This window comes from Chanodichthys erythropterus, chromosome 19 (assembly GCF_024489055.1).
Source record: "Chanodichthys erythropterus isolate Z2021 chromosome 19, ASM2448905v1, whole genome shotgun sequence".
Classification (NCBI taxonomy): Eukaryota; Metazoa; Chordata; class Actinopteri; order Cypriniformes; family Xenocyprididae; genus Chanodichthys; species Chanodichthys erythropterus.
Window position 1 is genome coordinate 13,018,229 of NC_090239.1, and position 16,056 is coordinate 13,034,284.

General features: G+C 36.8%; 1 protein-coding gene across 3 annotated transcripts in view; it reads left to right on the plus strand.

Annotated features, from left to right (window-relative positions):
- Positions 1-14,666, plus strand: part of dnmbp (dynamin binding protein) — a 53,292-nt gene extending 38,626 nt beyond the window's left edge. For all 3 annotated transcript variants that reach the window (XM_067368941.1, XM_067368942.1, XM_067368943.1), the window contains 13 exons: positions 3,512-3,708; positions 3,796-3,895; positions 3,984-4,131; positions 5,959-5,976; positions 7,428-7,627; positions 7,746-7,876; positions 7,972-8,076; positions 8,205-8,336; positions 9,199-9,531; positions 9,636-9,815; positions 10,689-10,887; positions 10,979-11,643; positions 13,472-14,666. In XM_067368941.1, coding sequence (XP_067225042.1) covers positions 3,512-3,708; positions 3,796-3,895; positions 3,984-4,131; positions 5,959-5,976; positions 7,428-7,627; positions 7,746-7,876; positions 7,972-8,076; positions 8,205-8,336; positions 9,199-9,531; positions 9,636-9,815; positions 10,689-10,887; positions 10,979-11,643; positions 13,472-13,657 — 2,594 coding nt within the window. In that variant the 3' untranslated portion in view covers positions 13,658-14,666. The remainder of the gene's footprint in view (positions 1-3,511; positions 3,709-3,795; positions 3,896-3,983; positions 4,132-5,958; positions 5,977-7,427; positions 7,628-7,745; positions 7,877-7,971; positions 8,077-8,204; positions 8,337-9,198; positions 9,532-9,635; positions 9,816-10,688; positions 10,888-10,978; positions 11,644-13,471) is intronic.
- Positions 14,667-16,056: the final 1,390 nt, after the last annotated feature.

A 16,056-nucleotide genomic window follows, 5' to 3' on the forward strand; every position in this document is an offset into this window, starting at 1 on the left:
CTTCAGTGTCACATGATCTTTGAGAAATCATTCTAATATGCTGATTTTCTCCTTAAGAAACATTTATTTTTATTATCAATGCTGAAAATTTCATTCTTTTTATGAATATGAAGTGTAACTGTGTAATTTTTTTTTTTTTACTGTCATTTAGTATTAAACTTGATCAGTTTAATTCAGTGATGAATATTTTTTGTATTGACCCCAAACTTTTGGACTATATATAGAGATGGATGGAGAGAGAGATAAAATCTTTTAATTTATTAAAAGATTATTAAAATTCTATTAATTTATTAAAATTTAAAATGTATTTATTTTTATTAATACATCTGCAATTTATGTTGTAAAACAAGGTTCAGAATTGTTTAGGGTAGAGTATTTTTATGAGTTCAGAGTTTTAAACAAGCCTCCCCCCTTTTTTTTTTTTTTTTTTATGCCATCCTTGGGTCTGCATTTGTGGGAACCATGTAAGCAACACATGGAGTGCATTGGCTGGAGCACGACCCTGGAAGCAGACCAAACATAATGTCACAATCAATTATGTTAACAGAAAGAGAAGCCATTGTGTATGTGTGTGCTGGGTCGAGATTATCCTCTGCCATTCACCAGACCATGGCACACATACATACAGATAGATGTCTATGAGCTCTGGCACACACAGTCTTGAAACCTTAAACCTTAGTTCTAGCATACATCATGACAAGTGCTATGCCACACACTGTACTTACTGAAGCTTTTTCCTGCTCTCTGTTTCGGTTTCTCTCACTCTTTCTTTGTTTCACACATTTACGCCTTTGCTCTCTCAACATTTGCTTGTAAATCACCGTACACCCACAGACCTGATTCATCTCGAGTTTTGGTTATATTTATAGGAAACCAAGAACCGTGAACATCAAAAGGTTTCTGTATAAATTAAGTAAAAATACAACTTGTTAACATGCATATAGGAATTTCAGAACAGTGAATATTTTGTTTCACAATGACAAATAGGGTAAAATATTAAATCTGTGCCTTTCAGATACTCGTAACTAAATTTCCTTGCCTGCTCTTGTAGGGTCATAACTTCTATAAATCCATAATATTCATAATAGTTCTCAGTCAATATGTGTTTTTCAATGACTGATTCTTACATTTGTTCCAAATGTTTTCATTTTAGACTGTCTGAGCTCACATAGTTAAGCTCCATGTATGAGCTGAAATTCTATCCATCTGAATGAACATATTGTGAGAATTTGCTCTTTGAAGATTATTTTGTTCAGAACAATGAATAAGCCTATTAACTAGATGTGGGTCATAACAGGTTGCATTGTAATGGTAATATGTATGTATGTAAAGTAGAACAATTAGTACATGGATGAATGATGCTGTATAGACCAAACTATTTTTTTCCCATCTTTGGTTAGTATGGGCCACACACTTTGCATTATGTTGTACAGTGTTGTAAAGGGTTTGAATAGTGCATGCCTGTTGTCAACAAGGTTGACCACACAGAGGCCTAGTTATATAGAGAGATAACTAGTAGTAGTTATTAATATTAAGCCCCTGGTTATATAGTGGGTAATCCATATTTATGCTTTAATTATATTAACATTATATTAATATTAAGGTATTAATACTTAAATAATGTATTATTAATAATACATTTAAAAATTTTCTTTTATTTTATTTTAGATTTTAATTAATTAATTAATTTATTTTTATTTTATAGTGGCAACATAGCCACTTTGACTCATCCAGAAAAAATTTGTTGTCATAGTGTAATTTTATGGTTTAGCAAAAACAACAGGTCAGGCTGCTAACTAATGTAACTTCTGTATTGTAGTGACCAAATCAAAGTCATTTCACTCGGCGGCCATCTTTGAAACGCCTCTCGGGCATCCTGGGCATCCATGCAGCTCCTATCTCTTTGAATGGGGGAAACATCAAATTCTCTAAAGCTGTTTGCCAAGCTTTCGATTAAATTTCATATTCAAAATCACCAATGAAATCTGACAACAACAGTCTCATAATTTGCTCAAATCATGACAAAAAAACTGTATTTTTTAGGCTGGATCAAGCTAATGCGCATGCGCAGACCTAAATGCGTCTCTTGTGCCTCATTTCGGAGGCGCGCGTCTGACTGTTTCTATAGAAACCAGTGCTTCTAACGGCCGCTGCAGTGACGCGATGACTTTACCAGTCGGCGATTGGCTCTTATTTTGAAGGCGGGACTTATTCCGCCATATTGCGCGTTACACTTTCTCCCATTCAAAACAATACGAGTGACACGTCTTGTGTTATTCTATAGTCTTTGACCAAATGTAAGAATAAATCATTGAATGTGTATATTGTGTCAACTGCTAATCTGAATATTGCAGTGGCATGTTCCCTTTGATGTCTATGGCCATCACTGCCATGTTTCTCAGAATAGAGGCTCTGAAGATTTAATTTATGGAGAGATATTATGCTGTGACATTTCAGAGGTCAAATGTGTACTGGAATTACAAGACCATTTGAGTTGCACTCAAATCTCTTATCAGTCTTTACCGAATCAGCAACATAAAAGATTTATTGCAGAGTGATGTCAGAGTGAGTCACCACATCAGATGGCTAAGAAGTCTTAAGCTAGAGACAAGCTAAATTAATCTCTCTATTCCCGTTTTGACTTTAAAACGAGGCAAACTCTCACACTCATATCACAAGAATATACACTATCGTAGTCACCCATATTTTTATGCATCCTTTCTTTATTTTGAAACTTGAAGTCATCGTAGCTGTCACAGTTTTATGCATAGTCCCAGACCCCACCTCAGATGCCTCCCCCTTCCTCCCGAGAGGGTCATTGTCTCACTGCGTGCTTTGACAGTCCTTTGTACCTCCAAAAAGCACCATCTCATTCAGCATTGTGGGGAGGCACCGATGCATGAGAGCAGATCTCCCTCCCACACTCTCATGCCCCAGACCCATTTGAGTGCCAGTTCTGACCGAGAAGATCAAAGAGCAGTCAAACCTAACTCCAAGCCATGACATCCTCTGGACGGCCAATGGCAACAAGCAGGGCAAACTGCCTTCTCTTTCCTATTCTTACTGGCAGCTTAATCTATGTGTCCCATGTTCTTTCCTCATGTTTTATAAATGAGTGTAATCCATTCAGACTGGTGTGAAATCTTTTATGTCTGTTCTGGCAGAACTGTCTGTCAGTATATCGTTCTATCTATCTATCTTATCTATCTTATCTATCTATCTATCTGTCTATCTGTCTATCTATCTGTATATCTGTCTATCTGTCTGTCTATCTATCCATCAGGAAAAAGTGTAGTTGACACATTTTTAAAACTGAAAGGCGAGTAGTCGTAACTGATTTCCTGAATTTTGATTTCACCAGCCATCAGTTTTCATTCTGCTTCAATTGTTCTCACACTGTTTTATCAAAACAAAGCTCTTAAAAATATAATAATTTTTGACCAGAATTGTTTTGTGGTTGACGAGGACATTCTCTCTCTCTCTCTCTCGCTCTCTCTCTCTCTCTCATCAGAGATGACCCTGCTTGCCTCCCAGCCAAAGTCTCTGGAATCATCCCCGGCATCAGCAGCCACCGCTGAAGACCCTGAACAAAGGATGCTGGAGAAAAGATTGAAGGTCATAGAGGAGCTTCTGCAGACAGAACATGACTACATCAAGGATCTTCAGATGTGTGTGAAGGAGATCATTCTGCCTTTGCAGAAGAAACAGGTCCATAAAATTCCAGCACTCAGCAAGCATGAATGGTGTATTTTATGTAATGAGAACCGTTCATTCTTAAATATCCATGTCTTGTAGGTCCAGAATATTGACTTTGATGGTCTCTTTGGAAACATCAACTCTGTTATTGACCTTTCCCGTCGACTCTACAAGACCCTCCAGGACACTGACTCAATAGGTTAGAGCAAAAAATCCCTGAACTCACATTATACTTTCAGATCAGTTTCCATATTGCAGTTTTACCATATTCATTTTTGTTCATCCAGGTCAAGCGTTCCTGGACTACAAAGGTGAGTTGGAGGAGGTTTACAAGATCTATTGCCAAAATCATGACGACGCCATCTCTTTACTGGAGACCTATGAGAAGGATGAGAACATCCAGAAGCACGTTTTGGAATGTCTAGAGAAGCTCAGGTAATTTTCACCGAAAGACAGTCGTTGTTCTTCATGAATCGGATACCTTCAGCTCATTGCATGGTGTGGTTACCACTACCAACGCATGTCTAGATCCGGTTGAGCATGTTAATGCTAGTTACGATTTTTAACCGTGTGTAACTGAATGAGAAAAAGTTGTGTAGGACACTAATTGTGTGTTTTTTAATGTTACACATGATCTGTCAGTTTTAATGGTATCTGGGATTGTCTGTCATGTGGCGTTGACAGAACTGTATAGTAATACAGCATCAAGACAATTCTATAAGGTGTGCTGGCTAAGACTCACTCATGTCATCATTGATATGTCTCAGTGGCTCGGGATGTTGATGAACCAGTCTGTTTTTCACAACTCAATCTGATTAGACATAGGATGACTAAAGGCATCTGTGGAATTCCAAAACCCAGAAACATCTTTGCCCTTCTCATTGTTTGCTTTTGAAGTTTTTCTGACATTATACTATAGCCTGATTAATATGTCAGATGCCGCATTGAATAATCTGTGTATGAGAAATGGGATGTTTCTTATTTTAGATGCAAGTACACTATTGTTCAAAAGTTTAGGATGATTTCTGAAGGATCATGTGACACTGAAGACTGGAGTAATTCAGATTTGCCATGGATAAATTAAGGTATAAATTACAATTTAAAATATATTAAAACCATTATTTTAAATTGTAATAATATTTCACTGTATTACATTTTTATTCTATTTTTGATCAAATAAATGAGCATAAGAAACTTTTACAATATTACAAATATACAATATATACAATATTTTGAACGATAGTCTATTTGCATAACACAGAAGCTTTATGTGTCTCCGTTGTTATTGTGGATTAGTAATGCATGGCGGGAGAGGAATGCGCCTCACCTAGTTTTACCACTTTGTTGGTTTCACTGCGTTTCATCAATCGCTACCAGCCTGTTCCTTTAGCGTTATATATTTAAAATACTTTATTTGAACTTGCACAATTTGACTGTGGCAACTGCATTTCTTTTCTAGCTTCTTATTGTAAACTGCCACCTATGTCTTTTAAGCTAGGTCACTTCCTGCTAGTATAGAGTTAAGTTTGTTCTTGCTATTTGCTGTGTGTTTTTCCAGATAAAACAGAGAATACAAGGAAATATTTTCCAGATTCTTCCAAAAGTCCCAGAAATGTTGTAGTAGGGAGTGGGAACATGGAGTTGTTTGTCCTAAGTATTGAAGCATTTACGAAATGTGTGTGCACTTTGCCAAGACTACAGCTTAGCTTTATTCCAAATTACTCTGAATCCACTGGAGAAATTGCTAGCATTTTGATTCTCTGGCAGGATGTTACTGTAATAAAGTTAGCCATAAAAAAGAGAAATAATCCTCTATAAAGGTCCTTAAGAAAAATGTCTGGAGTCTTTTATTACTTTTTATCTTCCTCACTTGAGTGCACTAGACTGTGACTGACATTTGATTTTGGCTCTCAGTGGGAGATCAGAGAGGGGCCAGTGGAGGCCCCACAGAGGCTTACTGCTCTCCTGAAGCGGGTCACCCATGGCATGAGTTGCCACGGCAACAAGCAGCTTATTAATCAAGGGCCCACTCAAATAGTTTTTCAGTTTCGTGTTTGTCTTGCCCTTTTGCCCGCTGCATTCATCTTCATTGCAGCATAATGGCAAAACATGACTTTTCTTATAGAAATAAGCTGTGTGAAACCAAGAACATATGTGATAAACTCATTAGCTTCTTTCTAATAAGTGATAGAGGTGGTTTAAAACAACACTGTGTTTTGTTCCCTTTTTCTCCCCTCTCTCCTCCCTCTTCTCCCCTGACAGAGGGATATACCGTGAGTGGTAAGTTTAACGCAACTCTAAAGCAACTGCATGTGAAGCGCCTGACTGCATGCTGAACATTTATTAACCTGCGTAACCCTTTTCTCCTTGTGTTCTTGTGTGACCAGGGTGCTTTGTATGCTCTGTGTGTGTTTTGTGGTCGTTTCCTTGTCAATTCTGAGTCATATTCTGACTTAAATGTGCACAAATGAGTAGGGATAGGTATTGAACCAGATTTCCAGATTCAGTTCAGATTCATTGGGTATATTTAAGTTAAAATACCCATTGTGCCTACATATTCTTACATAGAGAAAGAAAAATCTGCCTCTTTTAATGCTATAAATTGTGCAGGGAAGTGTTTCAGACTGATCTTTTTTAAATATTTATTAAAATAAACAGTTCTAAAAGGGATAGTTTGTTCTTAAATGAAATTCTGTCATCATTCACTCAATCTCAAATTGTTCCAAACCTGTATACAAAAGGAAGATATTTGGAAAAATGTTTGTAACCAAGCAGATCTTGCCCCCCATTGACTACCATAGTATTTTTTTCCTACTATGCTAGTCAACGGGGTGCGAGAAATGCTTGGTTACAAACATTCTTCCTTTGTTTACAGCAGAACAAAGAAATTTATACGGGTTTGGAACAACTTGAGGGTGAGAAAATGATGACAGAATTTTAATTTTTTGGTGAACTATCCCTTTAAGTGTCATTTGTTTGTGAATCAGACTATATCGATTATGTGGAATGTTTTTGATTCACTTTAAAAAAACCAGTTGTTTTGTTTAAGTTATTTAAATCAGACTACTCTGGTCGGTTGTATGTTTAAAAAATCGTAATCATCCGAAAGAATTTTATCCATTTCTACAAATTAGATGCAATTTGTGAGAAACGATGATTTTTTTTGAGTCAGAATATGATGAAGTGGGAAAATTGGTTCATATTTTAAACCTTTTTTTTTTTTTTTTTGCAATTGATTTAATGCTTTTTGGTGGCATGTGAAATGGATTAACACAATCTCTGAGCTCATGTTGTGTTACTTTAAGTAATAAACCAATATAACAGTGGTGTTATTTGTCAAAGGCAAAAATATATACATATATAATTGCAGTGACTTATGTGTTGTTCAGCTATTTAAGCATACTGTTATTGCTTCATGATGTTTAATCTAAATTAGTTTTCCGTAACATCCAAATCATGCTTCATCTCTGGATTTGGATCTCCTCTGTTTTCATCCCATCAGTCAGAAAATGCGCACTCTTTGTTAGAATGTCTTAGTAGCCTACTGTGTCTACTGTAACCCTTTTTAAAGTGGTTGACCGTGAGCCATTGGGTAATTGATGGATGAAAACAATGTGTGTGTTCAGTGACCCCAGTCTTCTGTCAGAGGAGGATGAAAAATGATATCTAGATGAGCATATAAATCTCTTTTTCACTTTATCTCCCTCTCTCACCCTTTTGTTCTGTCACAGGGGAAAGACAAACTACATTAATCTGGGTTCCTTCTTGATAAAGCCAGTTCAGAGAGTGATGCGTTACCCCCTGCTCCTGATGGAACTGCTCAACACCACTTCAGAGTCACACCACGACAGGAAGCAGCTCGCCGAGGCAGTGGTGTCAATAAAAGAGATCAACGTCAATATCAATGAATACAAAAGGAGAAAGGATCTTGGTATATCTGTCATTCTAACATTTTATCTATCTATCTGTGGGATAGGATGTCTTTTATCTGGCTGTGCATTTTCTCTGAGTGTGATCCATAACTCAACAGCACCATCTGTTGTGTATAGTGGTGAAGTACCGCAAAGGCGATGAAGACAGGCTTATTGACAAGATCTCAAAGCTGAGTATGCACTCCATCATCAAGAAGTCAAACAGAGTGAGCAGCCATTTAAAGCACCTGACTGGGTTCTCACCTCAGGTACATTGGCACTGTTATTACGACACCATCATTGCTGGACTGAGAGATTTAGTTGAGAATTGGCGTTAATCACACTGCATTTCATTCCTTCTTAGATCAAAGATGAAGCTTTTGATGAAGCAGAGAAAAGATTCAGACTTCAGGAGAGACTCATCAAATCCTTCATCAGGAACATCTCCCTCTATCTGCAGCATATAAGGGTATAAACTTAAAACTTCCCATATATTTCCATTAATTTAGTCAGTTTTTGTTTTGTGCAGTGATCAAAATCACTTCGAAATTCGGAATATGAAGTCATTTTGCTGTATTTTTTTTTTTTATCCAATAGGAGTCAGCCTCAGTAAAGGTGCTGGCAGCCATCAGTTTCTGTGACATCTACACAGAGCGGCAACAGCAAATGGATCCTGAACGTTTCCAAAGAGCGCATCGATGTATCAGCGACAAAGAGTTCACAGAGTTTGTGAGTGCCAAAATAACTTTACATTACCTTTTAATTGTAAAAAACTGATAAAGCAGCAGTCAGTCACTTTTATTTGGAGAGGATAGTAGAAAGGCGACAGGAAAGCATTGGGCAGAGAGAGGGGGGCAGGATCGGCAAAGGACCTCGAGACGGGAATCGGAACTCGGGTCGCTGTGAACGCATTTGCGGCATATGTCGGCGCACTAACCACTTGGCTATCGGCGCCGACAATGGTCACTATATTAACGTTGCTCATATTTAAAGGCATATTTCACCCAAAAATAAAAATTATCCCATGATTACTCACCCTCAAGTCATCCTAGGTGCATATGAGTATCTATAATCTGAGATTTATTGTGTTTTGAAGTCCAAAATAAATGTATTCATCTATCATAAATATAATCCATATGGCTCCAGGGGTTAATAAAGGCCTTCTGAAGCAAAGCAAAAAAATCCATACTTAAAACTTTATAAAGTAAAATAGCTAGCTTCCGCCAGACGACTGTACGCAAACTGCTCAAGTCGACTTTTGGCAAATGAGTAACCCCTGACGCGAGGTATGACACAGGATGTAGGTAAATCATGGGATGATTTTCATTTTTGGGTGAAATATCCCTTTAACGTTAGTGAAACATATTTCTTAGCATCTGGACCTAGATTTATGCTTTGCAGATGACAAAACTGGCATAAAACTCCCCATGAGGAAACACTACTCACATTTTTTTTGTGATCTAGTTAGTTCAAATATTAGTTTTCCACCATTAGGCACTGACTTGTAAGAAGCACATCTTATGTCATATTGTTATGAACTATATCTTGACTCTTTTTAAATGAGTCTTCATGTGTGTCTGTCTTTGAGCAGAAGGAGAGGACAGAAGACCTAGTCATCACTCCCCTCAACCAGCTGCTCAGTATGTTCGCCGGTCCCCACAAACTGATCCAGAAACGTAGAGACAAGCTGCTGGACTACGACAACTGTAAGGAGCGTGCAGAGAGGCTGAAGGACAAGCGCGTGCAGGAGGAGCTGCAAGCGGCGAGGAATAACTACGAAGCACTGAACGCCCAGCTGCTGGATGAGCTGCCCAAGTTTCACAGCGCGGCCGAAGATCTGTTCACCAGCTGTGTGAGGAGCTTCGCCCAAGCCCAGAGAGATTTTGTGTCACTCACGCTGGGTGAACTCACACCACTACTGCAGGTGAGGACAGTGTTTCATCATAATCTACATAATTCATAATCCTGTGATGTTTTCGGCCTTCTTAATTCTTTTTAACTTATTGTTATTTGTTTACATCCCTATAGCTATCTGGTTTTGGTGGCACAGAGGGAAATCTGGTGTCCTTGTTCCAAGAAGAGCACACACGAGTGTTGGATTTACTTCAGAGCTTCAGTTTCTTTCCCGATAATCTTCCCACTACTGTACGCAAGCCTTTTGAGAAGAAGACTCTGGAGAAGCAGAACACCAAGAAGCATCAAGGCCCTGTGAGTTTCCCTAATGCAGCCTGATCCAAAACAGACAGGTCTTCTTAGCAGTGTTATTATCTAAAATTTAAAATGAACTATTAAAAATCTCTTTTGGTAATTAAAATAAAGGTAAAAAAAATATATATATATATTAATATTAGATGAAACGCTCAACTTTTAACGTAAATTAAACTTGAAATGTTGCCTTGAAACTAACTAACTAACTGAAATAAAATAAGTTTAAGTACTAAATTTATTAAAATGAAAGAAAAATAATTTAAAACTAAATAGAAATAAGTTAAAAAACTAATAAAATGACAAAATCAAACAAATACTACAACTTAAATTAAAATAAGATAAAATAAAATTGGAAACTGAAAATATATAAGTACAAAATAATTTAAAATATTAATAAACACTATAAGATTATGTGCTAAAATAACACTATTTCTTAGCAACAAAGTTAATTAGTTTCAAATCTCTTCCTTTAACTTTTCCCCCCGCCAGCGTTTTTTAAAAAGGTTGCCAGACACCGCCAGCATTTTTGATAATTTTCACCTGGGATCAACTTTCATAACCTCCAGAATGGAAGTGTTGTCTCATAATGAAGGGGAAAGAGTAAATCTTCAATGTTTAAGATTAAAAACAGCTTTAACCAAGGTGGTTAGCTGATCAGACTTGACTGGTTTTCCAGTTTTTAGATGTTTTTGATACTTTGTAGCTAGTCTAGAAGTCTAGAAAGGCTAGACCAACAAACCAGCTTAGGCCGTTTTAGGCTTGTTTTTCAGCAGCACAGTCAACCTCCATGAAGAAAAAAATTATTCAAGCAGTATTCTGTCTATTATTCATTGTCCTCTCTTTCTTTTCCTCTTATTCTCTCTGACATTGCAGCCAAACTATGTACTACAGACGGATGAGCACCGAGCGGGGCTTCTGGCAAGATACGTCCCAGAGAAACTCTTCCAGGCTGAAAGAAATTTTAACGCAGCACAGGACCTGGATGTGTCTGTACTAGAGGGAGACATAGTGGGTGTCATCAAGCAGCAAGACCCCATGGGCAGCCAGAACCGCTGGCTAATAGACAATGGAGGTTTGTATTGAATTATCTGTGTATGACTCCCGTGTATGCTTTTTCTAAAATGCATTTGGCTTGAACACCCTCTTTTTCTTTTTTTCTTTAGTTACGAAGGGCTTTGTATACAGCTCCTTCTTAAAGCCCTACAATCCACGCAGGAGTCAGTCGGATGTTTCCATTGAGAGCCAATCATCGAACGAGTCGGGCTACGGTGGCTCTTCTCCCATGTTCTCACGGCAGAATAGTAACAGCACTCTGACTTTCAACCAGGATACATCGACCGTCAGCTTCTCAACGGCGGCGGCGACAGCTCCACTCCAATCACACACTCGCCCTAATCAGGAGACCACCCCAAGGAAAAACAGAGAGGCTTCCTCAACCAACTACTCCTCCGCCAATCAGAGGGATTCCCTTGACCCCACCTACAGAAACTTGCCCAATCTCAAAGAACTGTCAGAGACAGCCAGTCGAAATAACAGGGAACTCTCAGAGCCTTCATACCGAAAACCCACCAATCACAGAGACTCTTTAGACTCTGATCAAAACACTCCTACCAATCACAGAGATCTTCCAGACTTCTCTGAGACCGATTCTTGTTCCTCCATTAAGAATTCTAAGAACTCCAGGTATGAATCATCTTCAAGGTATCACGACTCGCGCGGCTCACAGCAAAAACAAAATGGAGACTATTCGGAACAGCAGAGAAGAACACAGCACCCTCCTGAGGAGTATGTAGATCCAGAGCCTGAACCTGAGATTGATGGACACCAGGTATGTCGTATTGTAAACACAACTTAATCACTCCAGAATTCAGTCATTGCTTACTTTGAAATAAACATAAAATGACATTTACAACCTATTTTACTTCCATAATCTGACATATTTCAGAATGAAACAAGATATTCAATGAGTATATAACTTGTTGATCGACAATATACAAATTACAATTACAAAAATATTGTTTGTATTATAATTTAATGTATACTGTATTAAACCGTATTATCCGCATAAACTGTTTTACTTAACATCTTAGATTTTTTTTTTAATATTAATAATTTCAATTTTGTCTTCGTTCAATTTAAAATCTTCCCTACTTAATTACACCATTTGATCTTCCAAAATGTTGTGTACAAATTAATAATTTTACTGTATAGTAGTATGTATAGTAATAATGATATTAAATAACTAAAGGTGCAATGTGTAAATTTTAGGAGGATCTATTGACAGAAATACAATATAATAAAACTGTTTTCAGTGGTGAATAAAGACCATACATAATGAACTGTTATGTTTTTATTACCTTTTAAAATGAGTTATTTCTATCTACATACACCGCAGGTCTCCTTGCATGTCAAGTCGCCATTTTCCGCCGGCATGTTTCTACATTAGCCCTAAACGCACAAACTGCTTTACAGAGCGCGTTTGCTTGACTGGCTCAAATGATAACATCTCTGTCCTGTGTTGGCCACTGTAACTTCTCTAAAATTTACACACTGCACCTTGAAATGTATTAAATATAATTAAATTACATTACTTGACATTTATGGTTCCTCATATTAATTGGTTCAGTTTTGATTTCATGTCGACTTTAAAATCTTCTATAGCTCCTTAAAGGGTTAGTTCATCCAAAAATGTACATTCTGTCATTTATTACTCACCCTCATGTCGTTCCACACCCGTAAGACCTTCGTTCATCTTCGGAACACAAATTAAGATATTTTTCATAAAATCCGATGGCTCAGTGAGGCCTACATCGGCAGCAATAACACTCCCTTTTTCAATGCCCACAAAGCTACTAAAACATATCTAAAACAGTTCATGTGACTACAGTGGTTCAACCTTAATATTATAAAGCGATGAGAATACTTTGTGTGCACCAAAAATAACAAAATAGCGACTTTATTCCACAATATCTAATGATGGGCAATTTCAAAACACTGCTTCATGAAGCTTTACGAATCATTTGTTTCGAATCAGTGGTTCAGAGCGTCAAAATCCCATGATTTCAGTAAACGAGGTTTTGTTACGTCATAAGTGTTTTGTAACTTCAATAGTTCACGTCACTCTGGCAGTTTGATACGAGCTCCGAACCGCTGATTCGAAACAAATGATTCATTAAGCTTTGAAGCTTCATGAAGTGGTGTTTTGAAATCGCCCATCACTAGATATTGTTGAATAAAGTCACTATTTTGTTATTTTTGGCACACAAAAAGTATTCTCATTGCTTTATAATATTAAGGTTGAACCACTGTAGTCACATGAATGTTTTAAATATGTTTTTAGTAGCTTTCTGTGCATTGAAAAAGAGTGTTATTGCTGGCGATGCAGGCCTTACCAAGCCATCGGATTTTATCAAAAATATCTTGAACGAAGGTCTTACAGGTGTGGAACGACATGAGGATGAGTAATAAATGACATTATTTTAATTTTTGGGTGAACTATCCCTTTAAAGACATTTGAAGTTCAACAGTTTTGTATATACATAATAATAATTATAAAAATACAAAAAAAACATTTAATGTATAATAATATTATTAAACTGGTTTTACACATATTTGTTTCTTCATATTTATTTTCCTACCTCATGTTTATTTTCCAGATATATTACGCTCTTTACTCCTTCAGTGCACGGTGTGCAAATGAGCTCAGCATTTCAGCCAATCAGCGGGTCCGAATCCTTGAGTTCCAGGACATGAATGGCAACCAGGAGTGGTGGCTGGGGGAGGCAGGAGGACGGAGGGGTTACGTCCCATCCAACTACATTCGCAAATCTGAGTACACATGAGCCGCACATTTGTACAAGGGAAATCCCCAAAACTACCCTAGACCACTACAGGTCAATTCACTAAAGGGGAAAACACTACAAAAAGGACATTATTGTGCCTTAACTATAGAGGAGATGCACTGACGTGGTGAACTGGTCATTGCTACTGATACCCTTCATATTGATTTCAATACATAGTCCACAAATGAATGTAACTCCTGAGCGCCTCCTAGTGCTCATAGAGCATGGTGCATGTGGAAATTTAAATAATGGAGTGAAAAAAGATTTTTTTTCTGAGAAGCAGTTCAATGTCGGATTCAGCGGTCTGACATGTTCTGCTGTTCTCGGATATTCCATTTATAGTGTTAGCGCTTAATCGCTCTGTAGAGAGCATAGATCTCATTTGACGTGTAGGAGTGGAGTGGAGGATTTGTTTTGGGCATGTGCGATTCACACTGAAAGGAAATGATGGGATTGATATTCCAGGACTGGCGTGATAGTGATGCTCGTAAGTAAGTGTGCGAGAGAGAGTGAGTGAGTGTGTGTTTGTTTGCCAGTAAGAAACGTATTTGTTTGAGTGTGTGCTGTGTTTTGAGAAGTTGCCTCCCTTCAACTGACAATCGTGCACCTAGAAAAGAGAAAAACAATTCTGTTGGGTATTAATGAATGCGAACAAAACCATTTATGTGAAGTGTTTTGATTTACTCCCTATTGTGGCTCCCAGAAGATAACAATATTACCACTGGTGACCATGTCATATTCCTGAAAATATGAATGAAATGCAAGAGACACTTTTTTTATGGTACAGTGTTTTTTTTATTTACCTTTTTACTTTTTGATAGCATTGTTAACTTTGCCACTTGCACTTGAATGCATTTACAAGTTAATACTGACATGTTTTGAGCAGTTGTGAGTTCAAGGCACCAGTGAGCTCATTTGATGTGATGCACCAACAGATGATCTCTGAATATTTATCTCTCATGCTGTATATACTGAGAATGAACTTCTGCACTCCAGTGTCAACTGATCTTGTTTCTCCTCTTTTAAATAAAAATCAGTTGAAAAACAATGCTTTTAGTGTTACGTCTTTTAATTCTATGGAGTACGAATGCACCTACAGTGGCATGAAAAAGTATGTGAATCCCTTGCAGAATCTGTTAAAATGAGAATTATTTTAATAAAATAAGAGGGATAATAAAAAATGCACTTAAGTAAATTGTACTTAATTTTTCTGCCGGGAAACATGCAAATATCTTCTGTTGGTTCCGAAGGGCAGTACTAAATGAAAAACAATGATATTTAAACAAAATAAGAAAAATTGTGACATCTTCATCCTGTTCAAAAGTTTTCACACCCCGACTCTTAATGCATCGTGTTTCCTTCTGGAGCATCAGTGAATGTTTGAACCTTTTTTAGTAGTTGTGTTTGAGTCCCTCACTTGTCCTCAGTGTGAAAAGATGAATCTCAAAATCATACAGCCACTGCTGGAAAGGGTTCAAATATGCAAAAATGCTTAAACTGATGAATCTGCAGGAGCTGGAGGAATTTTCTGAAGAACAGAGCTTAGTTTAACTGCTCAGGACAAACAAGTGACTCATGAACAACCATCACAAAACACAAAAACAGTCGTGGATCATCAGGTAACCACACACAGTATTGAGAATCAATGGTTCACATACTTATGAATGGGGTTATTTTAATAAATTCAGCTATTGTTTTGTCTTGTGAACTGAATGCAAACATCTTTTATGTAAAATATCTTACTCAGGACAGTACTAAACAAAAAATAACATGCATTTTTTATTATCCCTCTTATTTTATTAAAATAATTATCATTTTCACAGATTCTGCAAGGGGTTCACATACTTTTTCATGCCATTGTATATGGAAATGTTTGGAAGATGAAATAACTATTTTAGCACAATGTCAACTTTAAATGATTTTAAATGAATATAGTTCAGTTATATCCTTACAAAAGTACAAAATCTATTTTTATTGTTGTATTAACCTTCATTTCCGTTAAACATGAATGAATTAAAACTACAAAACTGAGAAATTGAAAGAAAAAGAAATGTATAAATAACTAAAACCTCTCTCTCTCTCTCTCCCTATATATATATATATATATATATATATATATATATATATATATATATATATATATATATATATATATATATATATATATATATATATACAGTCCAGTCCAAAAGTTTGGAACCACTAAGATTTTTAATGTTTTTAAAAGAAGTTTCGTCTGCTCACCAAGGCTACATTTATTTAATTAAAAATACAGTAAAAACAGTAATATTGTGAAATATTATTACAATTTAAAATAACTGTTTTCTATTTGAATATATTTCACAAAGTAATTTATTCCTGTGATGCAAAGCTGAATTTTCAGCATCATTACTCCAGTC